The following is a 21,083-nucleotide window of genomic DNA, read 5'->3' on the forward strand; positions in this document are numbered from 1 at the left end:
TGTCAGTATAACATATATGAATATATTCATATTTAGGTTTCAAGAAAAGAAACCAATAATTGCAGGGAAGTTATTTCATTTTCATGATGAAATGAAATAAGTGTGATGCTCACACCTTAGCCCTCAACAGAGCATGTGCCTTTCGCGAAGGCCTTTTAAGATATAGTGGCTACCTATATTCCTCTAGTGGTTTCACAAGGAAGAGAACGTCACTCGTAATTTTGTATTACTGAGAGAACCGTAAACTGTATTGCATATAATATCTACTCGTTTAGGCAAAACAAACACTTGATTTCTACAGATACTATTTTTCTAGAGCATAAGCTTTGCACTTGTAGCAGTTGGTGAAGATAATATTCTGTCAGTTATTACGAATAACATCTGTATCAGTTTACTGACTGTATAGTTGGTTTAGACATTTTCTTCGTAACCAGACATTTTCAGAGTATCAGAGTCTATTTGTACTCGGCCTGTTCATTTCACTGATTTCATCGTCTTAATGACCATTTCTTTATAAAACAAAAATAGCAAAAATATAATATAAGCAGAATATTCAAACATCAGAATATACTATAAGATGTAATATAAAACAGAATATTCCAAAATATTTATTACTAATACATCGAATCTTCGACTGACATGTTTTTCATGTAAATGGAATATTATTTACGGCACAAGGAAATGTTCAGATAAAGATCACTCGAATTATTTTCATTATAATTTTGTTTTTGTTTTATCGTACACCATATCATCAAAGTCGTGTGCGTCATATTTATTTGTAATATATATATATATATATATATATATATATATATATATACATATATACATACATACATACATACATACATACATACATACATACATACATACATACATACGTATATGTGTGTGTGTGTGTGTGTGTGTGTATAAAAGCTTTTTTGCCTTGTATTTATATTTCTTTTTCAACACAAAGAATCTCACGATTTTACAACCAGCTTTCCAATATGAAGCATGTTTTGAAGGAATTTATTCTCTATTTTCGTATTTACAGTCAAACAAACTGACTCATAGGCACGCACACGCACACATCCACATATGCCTACAAACACAATATATATATATATATATATATATATATATATATATATATATACATACACATGCATATATATAAAATAAATATTGCCTGAGGCTTTTTCTTTTTTGTTTTGTTATTTTGTGTTACTTTAAACCCGAAGGTGACTCGTATTAATTGTGGTAATAATATAACCAGAGATTCTTTTATTGGAAAACGTTCATTTAACATATAATATATTTAACGATATAAAAAAAAAAAAAACATATGAATTTTAAAACAGGTCTGACATGACGCTTGCTCTAGGAAAAGAATAGTAAAACCTCTTTTATTAAGACAACGTATGCTGAGCTGATGCCAGGGAAAAATGCAAAATCAAAATGATTTAGTTGTCTGAAAGCTTTCGCTGAACTACCGTAAATATTACCTAAATCTTGCTCCAATCAGCCACTACCATTTTAAATATTATATATTGAAAGATTCTTTCCAACATATTCAAAGGTTAGAAATTTGATGAGAATAATAATTCGATTAAATCAGCTTCCTTTTTGCTAAAAACTTCATGAAAACACGATGATGAGCGGCAAATTTTATATCGGTGGCATGTGAAGTCAGAACGTAAATATCTTAAATCAAGAATAAATTAAATGATGCATCTGTATTCCACATTGCAACGCATCTTGTAATCTTAAATGTAAAATGACATTCGGACCAAAATGAAGAAAACATTTCGTCATAATTTTTTCAGTACATGGCATTTCTGTTGATAAGACGACAGTAATTGTTGCTTAATTTGTGTCCAGCTCCACACTGCATGCAATATTCGTTACATCTAAGTCTTATTTCAACAAATAAAACCCGTTCTGAAAAGGGCATGAAAATATAACCAGTTCTGAAAAGGGTAAATGCTCGGTTTCATTTGACCAACACATTTAAAAGCACACACTTGAAGTATATAAACGTCTGTGATTGTTATAATAACATAAGGCGTCCGAATTCGACTTGATCTCAACTATTACCTTAAAACCATCTGATTAGCAACTGGCTTTTAACTTCACCAAACTTCTGAATGTTTTTTTTTTTCCATTTTTGCTATACGGTTGTCTATAATAATTTGCATAACTAAGACAGGTTTACTTACCATTCTACCACTATCAGTTCTAACAAACATTTTAATGAGTACGGAAATATCACTTTGAATATTATTTCTCTCCTAACGTCATCAGAAGGAAGATATCTACTGGGCTTACTTTTACGAAACACACCTGTACCCCCCCCCCCCCCAACCTTCAGGACTTCGGCAAAATTAGTATTATTGTCCTTTACATAATCAAAGCCTTCAACTGTGACAGCTATGATAACTGCCTATGAGCTAAGTTTCCCATATACAGGCTGCATTGTTCTCCCATCTTGTATACCTTGATATTACATTCAGACTCTCCTTCTTCAATCTCTTGATGAAAGAGTTCTCACTAATCAACACTTTTAAACAGTAGCTGTTCTAAATTTGTATATGTACCACTCGTTTTTTTTTATTTTTTATAGCTATCTTCTGATAATTAAATTAAATCCTCCATTTAGACTTCTCAAATCTTCTACAATTTGTATATATTACAAATCTCTTGTAAGAACAACAGAATATATGCCAATTGGAAAACATGAAAATATACTGCTCTGGGTAGTTGGAAACACAAATACTACAGGACGCTACCAAAAGAAAAGGAACAAGGATAAAATGTACAATGAAGCGACAAAAATGAGACAAAAATACTTAAAGCATTCACAGTGGTGTGCAATCAATACATTAGATCCATGATGATCTATGTTAATCATACTTTGGTCGTAATTCCTGAACACAAAACGCAATCATCTACGAAGTGAACAAACTATATATCACACAAGGTAATTTACATACTACGTACATTGATCACTGGCAGAGGGAAATAAATACTCAGAAGGAAACTGCAATATTGCATTAATTCCTTCTCTAGCCTCAAATACTGCTAAAGTGGGTTCTCAAACGGAGCCTAATTTTTCCATTGTGTATTACAGTCTGTTAGCTACAGCTACTGCAACTGTCTTAGTTCACGGTTGTACGTGAAAATTCACATATTAGAATATACAACGTAATGGTTGCCAAGGAGGAGGCATTGTATAACACCGATGCGTGAGTCGTGCCATGTTGTTCGATCGATTACCGGCTTCTTGTGGTTCTGCTTCATCACAACTGCCCTGGAGCAATGCAACAAGACAAAGTTCCTATCTCTTATCAATGAATTACATTGAAACAAGTCCTTCCCGAAATCCATATCTTCTCAATGTTGTTGCATAGATTAGACCTGAAAATCTATGAGCATCTCCTATTGCAGCTTCATATATTCCACTTTGCAAAACTTCTTATATATCACGCTTCCGTCTTTATTGACAAAAATTATTCAACCTTGATAAACGCTTAATGCTTTACAGCACTCCACTGAATCGTACATTTTAAATTACTTTTATGACTTAGATAGTAAAACTACTGACACAGTATTCCAGGTCTCATCAAAAATCTGCTCGTCGGTAAATATTAACTCGACAACACGCTTCAATTACAAGCTTACACTTATTTGCTGTCTTGACTCTGCCAAATATACCCGTGTACAACACTAAAAATCTGAAGTAGCCCTTGCAGTGAAGAAATACGTCATGCCAATATTTGTTCGTATCGCTATGCTTATCATTTTTCTTCTCCACTGTTAAACATGTGTCCAATTCAACCACCTTTATTTCTGTATCATGTAAAATCTCAAAAAAATTCCTCTTTTCTCTAATATACTCTGACCATCAGATTTCAAATCAAAACACTGCTCAAGTCACGTACACGGACGCACATACACACATAAGCACACTTAAACACACACAAACACACCACACACACACACAAACATACACACACACACACACACACACAAACACACACACACACAAACTCATACCCGCATTCATCTCCCGAGTCAGTAAACATCACTCTCAGTCATTCTTTGACTAACTAATAAATATGTTTATCAAATAATTAGACTGTCTCCAGTCTCTTTCTGTCGTTATCAAATACTAATAGCAATATGAGAGAAGACTGAGAGAGCGTAGAGACAGGAACGGTTATAAGAATGTAAAATTTCTTCTTGCCTGGCTATTTTTGTGAATTGCTTGGAACAACCGTAATAATATCATGGATTGGCGCCACTACATCTAAAAACGCTCAAGACAAGCTATATGTCACAACGACACCTCTATCACTTTATGCCAAATAATTGGCGTCAAGACAAGCAAAGCAAAGAAACTGTATTCATGTGAGGTTCTCGTTTCTTAAATAATTCTTCTCCTATCCAAATTTAGAGCGTGCATAAATATTACAATAATGAAAATAGCGAACTAATAGCTGTGTACTCTGTTACAATAATATATTGATATAAGCGCAATTGCTCCTAATATAAAATATTTTCTTCTTACGTTAATAAACTCATCACATACCAATAAAGCCATTATGAATTCTTCTTATTTTAAAATGAATGTTGCAATATGATGACAAATAGTGGATAGTGAATTTGATTTTACTGAATGCAATAACTTTGTACTACAATTCTAGAATCTGAGCATCTTCAACCAACTTTAAAATACCTGTTGTAAATAAGGTGAGAACGGATCTCCGTATTTATGCGAGATACTTTACATCATCAGTTCTAATTTTGAAAAGGTTAAATTTCGTTTTTGTTCGTCTGGTCAATAAAATTGTACTTGTCCATGTACTTGAGTCGGTTTCACTAATTATATTTCTTTTATACAAATTACTTGAATCTAAGAAAACTTGATTTTCTCCTCTAATGGCAGTGAGTTGTCAGATATTGCGGATCACTACATTCAATGAATAAGAGATTTAATTTAGCTCCACTACTTTCTACTCACTTTAAAGGTCGATATTGCTTTTCATCTCAGTAAGGAGAGAATAAGTATTAATAAGTTGCTGTGGTTCGTTTATTCAAAGGTAGCAATCCACTGCAAAATTTAACTTTCTTTATATCAAAAGTAATCACTATAGTTACACGCTTGTAAGGAGCGAGAAGTAAGATATCCATTAGTCGATAACATAACAGGATAAAGATTCTCAGTTGAAGCCAATTCAGTTACAGTTCTTTATTTAATATCTGGAAAATACTTCAGTATTTAATCATACTTATGGAACATTTCACAAATGTTGTTCTCTTTTTCTTTATTCCAAGTAAACCCTATAGTTAATGTCTTCACAAACTAGATTCTACGTTGAAGCACCATCACAAAGCGTTGCTTGCTGCTAATTTCGGTCATTCACACTGAGTTTCGTGAGAGAGTAATACGGGTATTCGCGACATGCGTGTTGACGGTTCCGCATACAAAATCGAATATACCTATCGATATTTCAGAATTATTACACGCGAATGGCCTGCCGGTAATGACGCACTTGTCAGGATTTTTTTTATTTTCTCTCTTACTTGAAAATTAATGGGATCATTTAACAATTTAGTAAGGCAGTGCTTTGAGTCTTCACTTATTAACGTCACCTTAGATATTTGCCCTAACCTCTTACCCACATTGCTCAAGAGTTCTTCCAAACGCATCGAATTAAAAATTAAGTATATTACTAACAGCATGTGGCACGCTGTAGCACTTGCAAGCCACCGTATCAAGCCTGTCAAATTATCTTCTTGAACCGAATAAATTTTAACGTCGAATGGGAATAGAGTAAAAAATATAGCATTTATTATCATTTCATTTCATCTACACTCGTTATAATTCTAGTAATAAAATACTGGAATAACAAGTTTTACTCAAGTGGAATTCCAATTCTATATATCAGAAAATATCGAAAAATTATTTAATAAATATTTGACAGTAACATACGCTACAATCTATAACAGGGGTTTTAATTATAAAACTTCTATTAATCTAAATCTCCTAAACAGATTTTTCCCATCCGGACAGTTTATTATTTCTTATGTATTTACACAATCTTTGATACGTCATGTTTCATTAAAAATTCACAGAATTATAAACAAAATTAAGCGAACAAAAATTCTCACATACACGGGCTCTTGTTTTCTTTAGCACGCAGACAAACACACATGCATGTATATGAACTCCCATCGGTGGAAAATTAGGCTGCATGATATCTTAAAAGGCAGCAGTCAAGCAGTGGCTACCAATGGTACTTACCCTGGCGAGACACAAATTTCCAGCAGGATGCCATAGGTAACAGCATTGGGATCACAACTGTTAGTCGTGGCTCACTCATACATGACTTCAAACATACAGTCAGCTACTCGCACGAGCAAGTGTCTACTATAACCTCGAGTCGATCAACCCATGCGAGTGGATTTGGTAAATGGAAACTGAAAGAAGCCCGTCGTATATACATATGAGCGTGTATGTATGTATTTGTGTGTTTGTATCTGTGTTTGACCCCCTACCATCGCTTGACAACCGATGTTGTAGTGTGTACGCCCTCGTAGCCTAGTGGTTCGGCAGAAGGCACCGACAGAATAAGTACTAGAGTTACAAGAATAGGCTTGAAACAAGTAAAAGAGTAATATATATATATATATATATATATATATATATATATATAGAGAGAGAGAGAGAGAGAGAGAGAGAGAGAGAGAGAGAGAGAGAGATACAGGGCAGGGAATCGTCAATTAGTAATAAAATTAATAATTAACAATTTTGCCGGGTAGCTCAGTATGAAAAAACCTTATCGGTAAAACCATTTATAATCATAAATATATAGAGATTAGCAGTATCCTGCTTCTCCAACATACTGAGAATTCAGAAATAGCAGCCAAAGAACTACTGATTCCAAAACTACAAATTTTTCTCTAATTGATAGCGATATTTATGGTACACACAGAACAAAAAAAACAGAAGAGAAGAGTAAAAAAACAAACCTGCCTTTAGTTAATTTGGTACGACGTTTCATGGTTAAGGGTATGAATTTCCCCATTCCGATCTTCAGCCAAATATTCTAATAAATTTATTAGAATATTTATGGTACACACAGAACAAAAAAAAACAGAAGAGAAGAGTAAAAAAACAAACCTGCCTTTAGTTAATTTCATACCCTTAACCGTGAAACATCGTATCAAATTAACTAAAGGCAGGTTTGTTTTTTTCTACTCTTCTCTTCTGTTTTTTGTTCTGTGTGTACCATAAATATCGCTATCAATTAGAGAAAAATTTGTAGTTTTGGAATCAGTAGTTCTTTGGCTGCTATTTCTGAATTCTCAGTATGTTGGAGAAGCAGGATACTGATATATATATATATATATATATATCATATATATATGCGACGGGCTTCTTTAAGCTTCTGTCTTCCAAATCCACTCACAAAGATTTGGTCGGCACGAGGCTACAGTAGAAGACACTTGACGAAGGTGCCACGCAGTAGGAATGAACTCTCAACAATGTAGTAAGGAAGCAGGCGTCTTACCACACACACACACATACATACACAAACATAGATATATGTGTTTTTGTAGTCTTTTCCTGGAGTCAGTATTTGAATAAACATCACGAAATTTTAAATCCATGAAATTGATCCAGTTTTCATTGCTGTGTCTGCTATTTATCTAATACACGAAACCGTGTGATTGTGAGGTAAATTTCTGAAACACCCAGCACAAACATCTGTTTGTGTGAGTGTATGTACTTGTGTATGTTTGTATGAGATTTCTTACGTGTGTGTATGTGTGTATATGTGTGTGTGTGTGTCTGCGTGCGTATGTATGTGTGCTTATTTATAATAGAATAAAATTTATTAAAAAGACATCAGTTTTTTTTATAACATTAATAGAGAAAATAAAACATTAGGAAAATAAAAATAAGAAATAAGTGGAAATTTTAACGGTGAGCGTGTTAAATTTTAAGGCATAAGAAAATGACTCTCCCCAGACAAAACAGAATATGCTTCAACACACGAAATCACTTAAAAAATCTTGCAAACCAAATCCAAAAACGAAATTAATAGAGAAGAAAGTATAAAATTCATAAATGCATATTGAGCAGAAAACGAAAGCAACTCGGAGAGTGAAAATCCATGGTGATACAGCATAGACTACTATATATTTCATATATTCGCGTTCCCATTTGAAGGCTACATTTAAATGAAACCCTTATTAACATTTGTAATCGCTCGCTTTGAAACTACTTTATGTTGATAAAATATTTTCTCTTGCCTCTAATACTTTGGTATGAAATCATACACTTTGATGTTGCTTCTGTGTAGCCCACAATTCAGCTTTGTTGCAGAAAACCTAATGAAGCTAAATTCATACCACTGTTTCCCTTTTATTTTCAGATGTAACGCATCCCGGTTTACAATAAACTATTAAAAAAAATAAACTTAGAGTATTGTTTTTGTGGGATTTTGTGGCTACTTGTAGTAATTCGAGAAACGATTTTACTCTCGACACTTGAATATAAACATTACATTCGTTTGATCTTTTTATTATTTATAACAAACATCATCTGTCTATATAAACAAAATATAGTGATTCATTATAAATAAATACTTTGCACACGTTACGAACAGATAAGTATAGAGACGCAGCTTCCTCAACGTTCCACAAAGTTTCCATCGATACGTATTCCTGAAAGCAAAAAAAGAAATAAACTAATTAATATCATATAACCTGCTAACCATATAAGATACAAAAGAAAGATCTTAGAAAATTAAATGATAGAAGTCTGTGACAATTCTTGTACTAAAATATCTTCCCGCTAACCATTTGGCACTCAAAAGAGAAAACTTACGAAATGAAGTGAGATACATGTTCGCCAAACTTGCATTTAAAAATATATTTGAAAAAATTTCTATTATGTGATTGTAAGAGAAACCTGAAAGAAGCAGACTATATGTAAGGTATATTATTTCCGATTGATTAAGCAGCAAAGTGGTTTACTTATTCATCTAAATACGATTCTGTGGGATAATCCTACAAGAAGCAGAACTGCAAGAAGATCTTTAACAATTTAAAGAGAAAATAACACGCAAAATAATGAATTACTGTAAAGTACTGAACCATTGAGATATACAAAAACGAGGCATATGTGTACTTTTAATGTATAACAATAACGCATAAAAAAGATTTGATTCTTAGTGCACTAAAACTATATTTTCCAAAAACTTCTTTTAATTTCTACAACGTTTACATATTATTCAAAATAAAATTTTAGTGTTTCTTTTCATGGTAATCATACATTTTTTGTATTGTTACGTGGTTACAGTATTCGGAAACCGGAATTTGCAATCGATTTAAATTAATTCTGATACATTATTTATATTTACTTGAACGAGTAAATGAAATTACATAAATAAGTTGGTTCTAGCCTAGTTTGTTATCACTAGTTATGGCATGCAAAGCGGCGAGCTGGGAAAATCGTTAGCACGCTGGACAACGCTTAGTGGTATCTCGCCCATTTCTACGTTGAGTTAAAATCCCGTGGAGGATGACATCACCTTTTATACTGTCAGGATCGATATGTTAATTACCTGTTATGTGCTGGGATCGATGTAATCGACTAGCATTCTCTCCCAATTGCCTGGTCTTCTCCTTACAGTGGGAAGGTTATTTGTAGCATGTTTTTTTTAAGGGTTAATGTCGGACGTGGATTCTTTCATACATATGTTAGTTAACGACCACTTTAATATAGCGTCACATGCAGGGATTTTAATGCAAGCTAATAATCAGGCACACTACGCAAATATGGATTTCGTTAACTGTGCTATATTGTCTATACTTGTTTCAACGGTAACTGTAGAGTGAATCTGAAAAGTGATAGAAATGCAAATTGTCATCAGAGCATTGAATACGTTCTATAAAATATTGAACATAGGGTTGTAATGTTTTACCTCTCTTCTTTGTGATATAATGATACGATTCTTAAGTCATACCTCACCACGTTCTGACTTAAATTCATTCCAAGTTCGTCTTCCATTGCGCCTCTGTCAAGAATTAATATTATAATCATAATTTAATGTTTGAATTGCATAATCGATGGATGTTGTCTTTTGATTAAATTCGCTTAAGTAAACTATTACGCTCTATAGATGTGACCATGCATGCTGCAACCTGAAATTACGATTTTGTATCTGTGGCCGTAGATAACAGTAATCGTTGAACAACGGACCCGTAAGTCTGAAATATGTAGTTAAATCCATGTCAGATTTTAATTAGAAATTTACCATTCTGAGGGTTGATAGAAAAGGTACTGTGATGCAATCCTGTACATGATTGTGTCACTCTTAACCCCAAATGTTGTGCTTTTGTACATGTGTCTTATTTACATTATTGTTATCGTTGATAACATATACAGAAAGCCACAAAATTGTGGGAGGAAATGTGTATGCGATTACATATAGCCCCGTGCTAGAGTGATATTTTATTTTATCCTGCCAGGACGGAGAAAAGTCGTAATATTTCAGAGGTGTTTCAATACAGCACCTGTTCGCACATGGCTAAGTATAGCGAGGCATTTTATCCAATTCTCTAACAATTTTGTCAACACAATGCCAATATTCTGTTATACTCTAGGCACAAGGACTGAAATTTTGGGGAAAGGGGCCAGTCGATTAGATCGACCCCACTAGGCAACCGGTACTTAATTTATCGACCACGAAGGAATGAAAGGCAAAGTCGACCTCGGCGGAATTTAAACTCAGAACATTAAGACAGACGAAATAACTCTAAGCATTTCGCCCGGCGAGCTAACATTTCTGCCAGTTCACCGCCTCACGCGTTACTAATATTATTAATATAGATACTTCTTTCTAACTTCCGTATATGGCTATCAATTTTTGAGGGGAAGGGATAGTCGATTACAGAATGAAAGGCAAAGCCGATCGCGGCTGCATCTGAACTAAGAATAGAAAAGAGCCAGAAGAGACATCACTTAAAATTTTGTTCCGCTTGGTAACGTTTCCACCACTTAGGCACCACAGCTGGGCGAAATACTTGGCGTCATTTCGTCCGTCTTTGCGTTCACAGTTGCTTCACGTATTAATATCTGACAAATAATCTTTATATTTCTCACAGTATATTTTTATTTATTCTAACTTTTTTAATGCCCTTTGCATTTAAAAAAAACTGACACTGTTTCAACTGCAAGTGATGTTCTTTGGGAGGTTTGTCATATGTAACTTCTGATTGAATAGACGTATTATAAACTCATTCCAGAAATCATGATGCCATCCTTCATTCATATACGTTCATCTCAGGACTATATTAACCGATGTGCCCGTATGTATTTTAAGACCAGAGAGGGCACTTAAAGATTTGCCTGTTAATTTCACCAAAATGAGCATTTGACACGTAACTTTCGTACTATGTCAATCATACACTTTTTCAAAATATTCTTAATTTCTGAAGTTTTATGATGTAGTATGGTTACATTTCAATGAAAATGTGAAAATAAGGCATCGTATATCGAGTTAACTCCTAAATGTTATAGATAAATTTTTAAGAAGGAAAAAATAACTAACGTTAGTCAGCGACTGAATAAATTTTCTCATTTTAGATTATATTCTGTATGACGAAAATTTGACAAAAACATTGAGAAAATACTTATTGGATGAAAAATAATTGGCAAGGCAGAATGTATGCGTTCGGCTGCAAGTGTGAACGCAATTCCCATTGACAAATTGAATTGATGTGCATTTTAACATGAATACCTTAGCGTATTTGTACAAAAGTTATATTCCATTTCAAACGAGTGCTGAATTTGATCATTTCAGATATGTTTCTATCTCAGACTTTCTCAGACACTTTCTCTTTGATTCGCTTTCTCCTCCCCCTACTCCTCCTCCTCCTCCTCCTCCTCCTCCTCCTCCTCCACCTTCTTCTTCTTCTTCTTCTTATTCTTATTCTTCTTCTTCTTCTTCTTCTTCTTCTTCTTCTTCTTCTTCTTCTTCTTCTTCTTCTTCTTCTTCTTCTTCTTCTTCTTCTTCTTCTTCTTCTTCTTCTTCTTCTTCTATATAAATGTATCAAAATGTCACCTACTTGTCAATTTGTCGAACCGTCTATTCACTTACATTTATTATACTTCTTTCAAGTTCCCTTCGTCACTTGGTCTTTCTGAACATTTGTAATTGTGCACACACACACACACACACGCACGCGCGCATATATATATATATATATATTTACGTGGGGTGGGAGGTGTATATCGATGCATGTGTCTGCACATGGCATTCTCCGTAAAAGGGAAGAAAACCATTCAATATTTCTATGATCAAAGGAACGGATCAACATTTTATTTTATTCTACTTCCACCAAATACTTAAAACTGGTTCCACAGCATTCTGCCACGATTACAATACAGACATGTCGTACCACTCTTAGATACAACACCTCCTAATGCTGTTTCCCCTCTCTCTCACTCTATCTTTCTTTTTTTCTCTCTCTCACTTTATCTTTCTTTCTCTCTCTCTCTCTCTCTCTCTCTCTCTCTCTCTCTCTCTCTCTCTCTCTCTCTCTCTCAGTTTCTCTCTTTCTCTATCTCTCATTTTTGATCTGCTCCTTACACTTTTCCCCGACAAAATTTTCAATTCTTCCAATAAAATCTATGATCAAATGTATGTTCCACAAATATTATTTACATTTTGTCTCGTATCCTTCATCTATATGTCTCTCTGTCTCTTTCCCCCATCCCTCTCTCTCAGAATCACTCAATAATCACACACATACCTACACATATGCTCACACTGCCTAAGTGTGGTAGCTTTGCAAACCCTCAACGTTCAGCCTTACTGAAAAGCCTCAAAATTTAAGGATAAAAGCTTGTGAAATGATAGAATTAAGATGAAATTTCCAACGACAGTCCGACGAGAATAAGTGGGTATTTTTCCAAACCTCAAGGCGGATTCCTCCTCCACATCTGCTCAATTCTATATTCTGTTCGTCTTCAGTAAATTAATAGTTAATATTTAGATAGAAGGAAGGTGGCGAACTAACAAAATCGTTTCCATTTCGTCCATCTTTAGGTTTTCTGTTCAAATACCGCCGATGTCGAATTTGCCTTACATCTTTTTGGAGTCGATTACGTTATAAATATACGGTAGAGACTTGGGTCGAAGTAATCGACTTGCTCCTCACACCACCCACTGAAATTTCTGGCCTTGTGCTAAAATTGGAAACCTATATTAAGAAAGAAGAGGTTAACGGAATCTTACTCCGGCCTAAGATTTCTGATCCCAGAAAAGTGCTGTATAATCTAAAATTGCCACGTGACCATGTGATGTGGAAAACAAATTTTAAAATTGTCTATATGAAGTACTGTCCTTATAATATTTCATCAAAGGCTTTCTGTTATGTCTGCGCTACCCACTGCACAGCTACTATTTACCCTGATACTGCGTTTTCATGGCTGCTCCGCTGCTGCTGCTGTTTCTGCTGGCGCTGCTACCATTGTTAACCGTAAACCAGACTTGAGTGAGCCAACCAAATGCGTTCCGTCTGAGGTCATACTTATATCTTTAGGTGACAAATGAAAAAAATTAGATGATATCTCAGGCATGCCAAATACAGTGCCAGTACCCTCTAAAATATTTCCATTGTGCAATACTCTTCTCACTTGAAATAAGATGTTGATGGGCGTGTTGCAACATCACAAGCACAGTTACCATTTTAATTACCGAGTGCATTGACTGTTGATATGTCGCCGAAAAAAATATTTGTTTGACTAGACGTCAATGAATTCACTATTATATCTTACCAAAAAATAGAAATGTCAGAAAATATTGTTCGTTCTGTGGTTTTATAACCTCCTACAGTAGTGGATATCTCAAAGCACTCCAGGTTACAGCATCCAATTACGAGCGCAAACGTAAACTGTATTTTCACATCGAAAATCTTTCATAATAATGATGATAATAATAATAATAATAACAACAACAACAGCAACAACAACAACAACAACAACAACAACAACAATAATAATAATAATAATAATAATAATAATAATAATAATAATAATAATAATAATAATAATAAACCATACTCTGGGATATGCCAATACACACAGATAGAGAAATTAAGGCAAATAGACCAGATATAGTTGTCAAGGATCATGAAGAAAAAAATGCTTTCTAATTGATGTATCAATACCAGCAGATGACAACGTTTCCCTAAAAGAAATGGAAAAACTTTCAAAATACAAAGACCTGGAAATAGAGGTAACTCGAATGTGGAATCTAAAAACAGAAACAATTCCCCTCATAGTAGGTGTCTTAGGTATAATAAAAAAATATTCAGACAAATACATAACAAAAACACCAGGACTTACAAATATATATAAAATACAGAAAATTGCACTACTGGGCACTGCACACATCCTACGCAAAACACTTTCAATACAGTAACCAGAAGAGCATCACAACAAACCACAACACATACCCAAGGCACACAGAGCTGCCGTCGGTAGTGAAGTGAACGCACGTTATAAAAATAAAACTACTGAACAATGATAATAATATTTAATAAAAGTAATCTCTATCTAGAAGAGCAGAAATTTGAACATAATGTTAATTTATAATATCGATCCCAGTACTCGATGGTTACATAACTTTATCGACTGTAGAAAGATGAAAGGCTAACTTTACTTCGGAGTGATATTACTACTTGTTGGCACTCCGTCGCTTACGACGTCGAGGTTTCCAGTTGATCCGATCAACGCAACAGCCTGCTCGTGAAATTAACGTGCAAGTCGCTGAGCACTCCACAGACACGTGTACCATTAACGTAGTTCTTGGGGATATTCAACGTGCAAGTGGCTGAGGACTCCACAGACACGTGTACCATTAACGTAGTTCTTGGGGATATTCAGCGTGACACAGTGTGACAAGGCTGACCCTTTGAATTACAGGCACAACAGGAACAGGAAGTAGGATTGAGAGAAAGTTGTGGTGAAAGAGTACAGCAGGGTTCACCACCATCCCATGCCGGAGCTTCGTGGAGCTTTAGGTGTTTTCGCTCAATAAACACCCACAACGCCCGGTCTGTGATTCGAAACCGCGATCCTACGACCGCGAGTCCGCTGCCCTAACCACTGGGCGACATTACTACATAATATACAGAAATGTAAATAAATACCGCAGGCATTTTGTATATCACTACCGTTTCTGCTAATTCTCCGCTCTTTTTTGTATGAGTCTGTTATAAGCCACGCATTTGCAACTAAGACAATGCAATGAAATAAAGGCATCCTAGTACTTATAACCATGAAGCCTGAATAGATGCAATACGAAGCTGAGTACAACGAGATACGATCTCATAACGTTACGCGACAAAACTAAGCATATTGCAGGATGCTCTCTAGCACGCCTCCACCATTAATAATAATGTTACTGATTCGCTTTCATTTCCGTTAATTCTGCGAATCTGTGAATACAAGCATACATACATGCATAAATGCATACATGCACAGGTATAGATAAACAGAGATAGACAGATAGAAAGAGAGAGAGGGGAGGCATACATACATACATTCAATGTATGTACATTTTGAATGATTATGCTTATTAAAATATATATAACTTTTTAAATTAAAAAGAATCTACAGACAGAAATTTATTTTTAATTCTGATATCCTTTCCGGTCCAGAAACTGTTGATAACGCGAACCAATGGAATTGCAAATATCAAGCAATGTTTCAACCTTTCATTCGTTATTTGTGCGCATTCCCGTTCAATGGCCGCCCTAAATTCCTCGATCGTTGCTAGTTTTGTACCGTAAACATTATCTTTTATATATCCCTATAAAAAATTCGAGCGGTGTGAGGATCGGTTAATGCTGCATGTATTATACGAAACCTCTTCGGCCGATTTATGAGTTTGACAAAGTTTCAAAGTAGGCCTTTATATTATCATGCTGGAAATATAACTCTACATCTCCATATCTTCAAAGTAGTCTTGAATGGTTGGCATGAGAGATTGTCGCAGAAAATTTCAATAAATAAGACCAGATACAAACACATCAAGACATAATTGTCCAACTCATGATTAGCCACACCATATTCTAACTTCTGGTATATTGACAAGATATTCCTAGATTATATTCGAAGTTTCTGGTCGCCTGCATCGGATTAATTTAGCCACTTATTTTAAATTTAGTCTCAGCATTGTAAACACTTTTATTTGAAACTGTGAATCATCTACACCTTTACACATTTCGATCCGGATCATTTTCATTGAGAGTGTGGACTCTACTTGGAATGTAATTATACCAGTGACAGAACTTTAAAACTGAACGAACGCTTGATTTTAAAATTTCGTCGCACGCCTTACTTGCTGCACATATTCTCTTGTACTCAGATAATGTCTCTACTAACTTTTCTTGTTTTGCGGGGCTCATTTATGTCTGCAGTCTTCTGGAAAGTTTCTTTTGGATATTTGTAAACATTTCCATCTCTAATTCGAGGAATGGTAAGTCGTGTGGGCGGATTTGATTGAAATTCCTACCGAAACTCAGCACTTCGATTGCGTTTGCAAACTTCAATGGAACTTTAGGATAAATTCCACTTGTTCAAAGTTTAGTACTTCCTTTTAGGGACATTATAAGAAGGTAAGGAATGTCAAAAATCACGGAGTTTGAACCCAAAATGTAAATAAATATCACAAATTGATTACTTCCGGGTTAACCATAATCTAGCAGATTATTATAAAAGAAAAGGCAGCATTGATCGTTGCGCTTTTTTGAGTATAGCTTTCACTGCATTGGCTAAAGTATCCTTCATTTTATTATATATATTTTTAAAGCCAAGCTGTAGTCTGACGGAGATTTGACTGCTCTTTCTATCTTTTTAACCAATTATTTTTTTTAAAAAGCCGAACGGTATTGGGCGCCAGTCTCAAATGTCTCAAATTATTTTGTTCACTGCTCTATCGATTATGCAACAATAAGTCTATCAATCATAATTATACTACTACTATTACAACAACAACAACAACTATTACTACTACTACTACTACTACTACTACTACTACTACTAATAATAATAATAATAATAATAATAATAATAATAATAATAATAATAATAAGAGGCTATATCGTTTTTTTTTTAAATATTAATATTTCCAATATCAAAAATTGAACCAGTTACTAAAGCATTTTTCCCTTTCTGTTTTAAATACTTCTATATAAAATGCAATAGTAAAGACTTTGATAAACTGTCCCCTGCCTCCACCCTGATAGCTTGTCTGGGACCTCCCACTTTCTCTAATCTCTATGTGTAATTCTACTATATTTGAAGAATAATTAATTGCAATGTGAATATCATCAGAGTATTCTTGACGCTAATATCGTCTGCGCTCTGCTGGTGGTCAGCAGCTTAAATTTACTTTTGTCAGTTACGTGGCTATTTGAAAATGATCAATTGAATATTTTTGTACAATTTCTATGTGGAATTATGTGACAACCTTGGTGCCCCACTCACTAAAATACTTTTTAATCAGACTTTCAATCAAAATAGACAGACGTTTTAGCGCAACTCAGCGCTGTTGTGTAAATATATTTATTATTAAAGCAAATCTAAATAAAATATGAAAATTATTAGGAGACTAAGTACTAGAAGGCTATTGGGAGATTAAGATTTCAAAAACATTCATTGTATATAAAGCTATATGTGCAACAACATATAACATACAAACATTTAATATATATGGAAACTTTTCTTCTACAGATGTTAAAAAAATTAAACATTGTGTCATTAAATTTAAATTAAATTCCTTTTATCCAAAAAGAAACCGCCTGCAGTATTGAGACACCGATTATTATTGAAGCTGACAACACCTGTATGCTAATTAGTTTCAGGATAACAGATCCGACGTTTAAATTTTATTTTTTGTAAATTCTGGTCTTGTACCTAAATGAGAAATCGTTCTTATTAATACTAGCTGGTATCTCATGTCTGTATCTAAATATTTCCTTATTTATGTCATCATCTAAACAAAATTTGATTTGGAAATCTAGGTTTGTAGCTTTGAGACTTGAAAGCCAGACATAATTCTCATTAATCGCAACGGGGAAAATATTCCTGTGACACTTAATCTATATGTTTTGAGAAGCAGGATGCCTAGTTAAATTTGATAAATGACCATTATTAATTATTGAAAGGTATTTATTACAGTGCTATACCACTTTACCAACTTTTGCATTGCATATTTTATGACATAGATACACTATTCATGAACGAAATGCTACGTTTAAATCGACGAAATTTTAACTCCAAACTGGAAAAAATTAAACTGGCACGTCTTTATGGTGTATATATCAACGCTCCTCCACGCTTCTGTAAAAATTGTTAATGAATTGTTTACGGTGAAATTGTATATATGTGTTTTTTGTTTTTAATTTTGTAATTTTTGATGCATTAAGTTTAGATCAACAAGATAAAATTGACTCCATGGAAAAGAATGAATAATCAATAATTTGTTGTTTCTATTCAAAACAATAACGATGTTTTGCAATGAAATACTAAAAAGCTATAGTGGTTCGGATTTCCATTTATTCAATTTCACAATTGAAACTTTTGTTTTGTTCCGTGAAAGTATAAATTGATCGCTAATTACAAGTATAGAAACCGGAAGACTATTCATGATTATTAAACGCAGAATCACTTTACCCAGCAACTAATAAAATTGAAAAAATGTATAGTTCAAGAAGTTTAAGGAAAGGCATTGATAACAACTGCCATGTGTTGTATGATAAAATATATATATATATATATATATATATATATATATATATATATATATATATATATATATATATATGTATGTATGTATATATATGTATATATATATATACATATAAATATGCTTATATATATATACATACACATATATACATACACTTACAAATATAAACACAAAAATACACACATGTCAATACATATATATATATGTATATATATATATATATATATATATATATATATATATATATATATATATATATATATATATATATACATATATATATATATATATATATATATATATATATATATATATATATATGTATTATGTATGTATGCATGTATGTATGTATGTATGTATGTATGTATGTATGTATGTATGAATTTCAAGTATGTGCACTTTTAAAATATTTGTTCTGCAGCTGTAAAACATTCTCAAAGATCAAGGAAAAGGGACCTACTCACACTTGTGTTCCTTTCAGAATGTATTTAACCCTAATTTCACTGTATTTAGCAACACTTGTATTCAATAGATCATCCATAGTTTATTCAAATAGATGTGAATGCACGTGCAAAATTCGGTTAACATTCTGTAAACAGAATCGAAATGATGGCTACGGAAAATTTTACTTGTAGATGAAGGACTGTGATTAGGTGTTAGAGCTTGAAATAGGACGTGAATATGATTTGGATAAGGTGAAGGGATAGAGGAGATTAGTTTCGTAGAAGTGGTCGACAGCCGCAAGTTTTGAGGAGTAGAGAACTCATTATTGCTGGTAAAAAAAAATGAAGAGAGTATGCACGTCTGTAAGACTGAGATTTAAGCCTTTTCCTAAGACATTTTGCATTGATCACGTTAAATGGATTTCTTTTGACTGAATGAGTGTAGTGTCATTCTTGGACCAGATCTGAAAGCAGTGTTTCAATGTTAGTTACACAAGCTTTGTATACGGCAAGGAAATTTTAGTCAAGTGAATTTTTTGTGGCTCTGAAGAGGAGAGTCATTCACTGTGATGCAGTAGTCGCGATGTTGACAGTTTGCATTCATTAGAAAATATTCTCACTAATGGCAGCTATAGCATCTGTAGAAATGTTGTGTATTCTACATATGTGCTATTTGCATTTAGGATGTGATAGAATACAGCATATTTTTCTTGATGCGGGTATTATATGTATATCTGTTATGCTGACATTGACGGAACTTAATGAGCAAACTGGACAATGACTTAACATTGGAGGGTCTTCAAGGATGTTTGGTTTCTGAAATTTAGGAAAGAATGAAGAACAGTTACAGCTGTATTAGATGTGACTGTTCTTAAGCAGTGACAATACGTAATCTGTACATGTACAGTAAAAAGAAAGTGGGGCAGACAACATACCTTCATGCGTCAAAGATGAATTTGTCATATCTTCCAAATAGAGTCTGTATCCAACAAATTTAAGGATTAAATTATTTTTTCACCAGTGTTACCTAATCCGTATGCGTACCTCTGTAATGTTTCTTCCGCTGTGGAATTCATTACATTTACTATATGTGACTTTATGCCCCACGAAGGAGTGTAGAGATATATTTTCATTTCAGACCGGCCAGTTGAGCAATATGGAGCTACTTATGGAGCTACTTTGTCAGGGAGCGGACGGAGTGTGCCATTCGTTTATTCAATCCCTGTATATGTGCATGTTTGTGTGTGCGTGTGTATGTGTGTGAGAATGAAATGTAAGCAAATTAATGCATCTAGCATAGGGAGTCGATCGAAACAATAAAGGCTCCAGCGTATGCAGGAAAATGTTGTATTAGCCATATATGTATTAATTTATTGATATAATAATTACCTCTTTTTACTTCTGTCTTTTCAGAAACACAAAAAATGCACACCGACAGCAAAGGCTCACGAAAAATACCGCATCGTATTTCAAGACTGCCGCAGCGTGAAGGAACACCGCCTGAAGTTCTGTTCAAACTGTAAAGTAAACCGTTGTTGTTATCCACAAATAACACGTCATCGGACGATTGAATTTGAATGCTCCAAACGCGAACGCGTGTTCCTATCGTTCATGTGGATTAAAAAATGCCAATGTGGACATAAATGTTACGCAAATAAAATTATTGATTCATAACCAAACATTCAAAGAGATCGATAGAGAAGAATATTTTATAGATGGTGGCGGAGAAAATATATATAACAAAACCTCTGTTGGAGGAACATACACAGGCAGATAATATTTCATGCATTCATACATGCAATCGCATATATAATGATGA

The 21,083-nt window shown here is 33.9% G+C and overlaps 1 protein-coding gene and 1 long non-coding RNA gene across 3 annotated transcripts in view; one reads left to right on the forward strand and one right to left on the reverse strand.

Annotated features, from left to right (window-relative positions):
- The window catches only part of LOC106874782 (CCN family member 1), a 383,540-nt gene extending 362,589 nt beyond the window's left edge, over positions 1–20,951 (forward strand). Inside the window, exon 7 of the mRNA XM_089348348.1 lies at positions 20,678–20,951. Coding sequence (XP_089204474.1) covers positions 20,678–20,938 — 261 coding nt within the window. The 3' untranslated portion in view covers positions 20,939–20,951. The remainder of the gene's footprint in view (positions 1–20,677) is intronic.
- Positions 482–20,781, reverse strand: LOC149136488 (uncharacterized). Of its 2 annotated transcripts, XR_016240994.1 has the most exons (5): positions 20,654–20,781; positions 19,286–19,410; positions 9,981–10,073; positions 8,641–8,718; positions 482–509 (listed from the first exon to the last, which is right to left on the reverse strand). It is a non-coding gene; the product is annotated as an uncharacterized LOC149136488 (long non-coding RNA). The 2 variants fall into 2 exon arrangements; XR_016240993.1 differs by lacking the exon at positions 482–509 and having other exon boundaries at positions 8,560–8,718.
- Positions 20,952–21,083: the final 132 nt, after the last annotated feature.

Source organism: Octopus bimaculoides, chromosome 3, assembly GCF_046866305.1.
Source record: "Octopus bimaculoides isolate indiv1 chromosome 3, ASM4686630v1, whole genome shotgun sequence".
Lineage (NCBI taxonomy): Eukaryota > Metazoa > Mollusca > Cephalopoda > Octopoda > Octopodidae > Octopus > Octopus bimaculoides.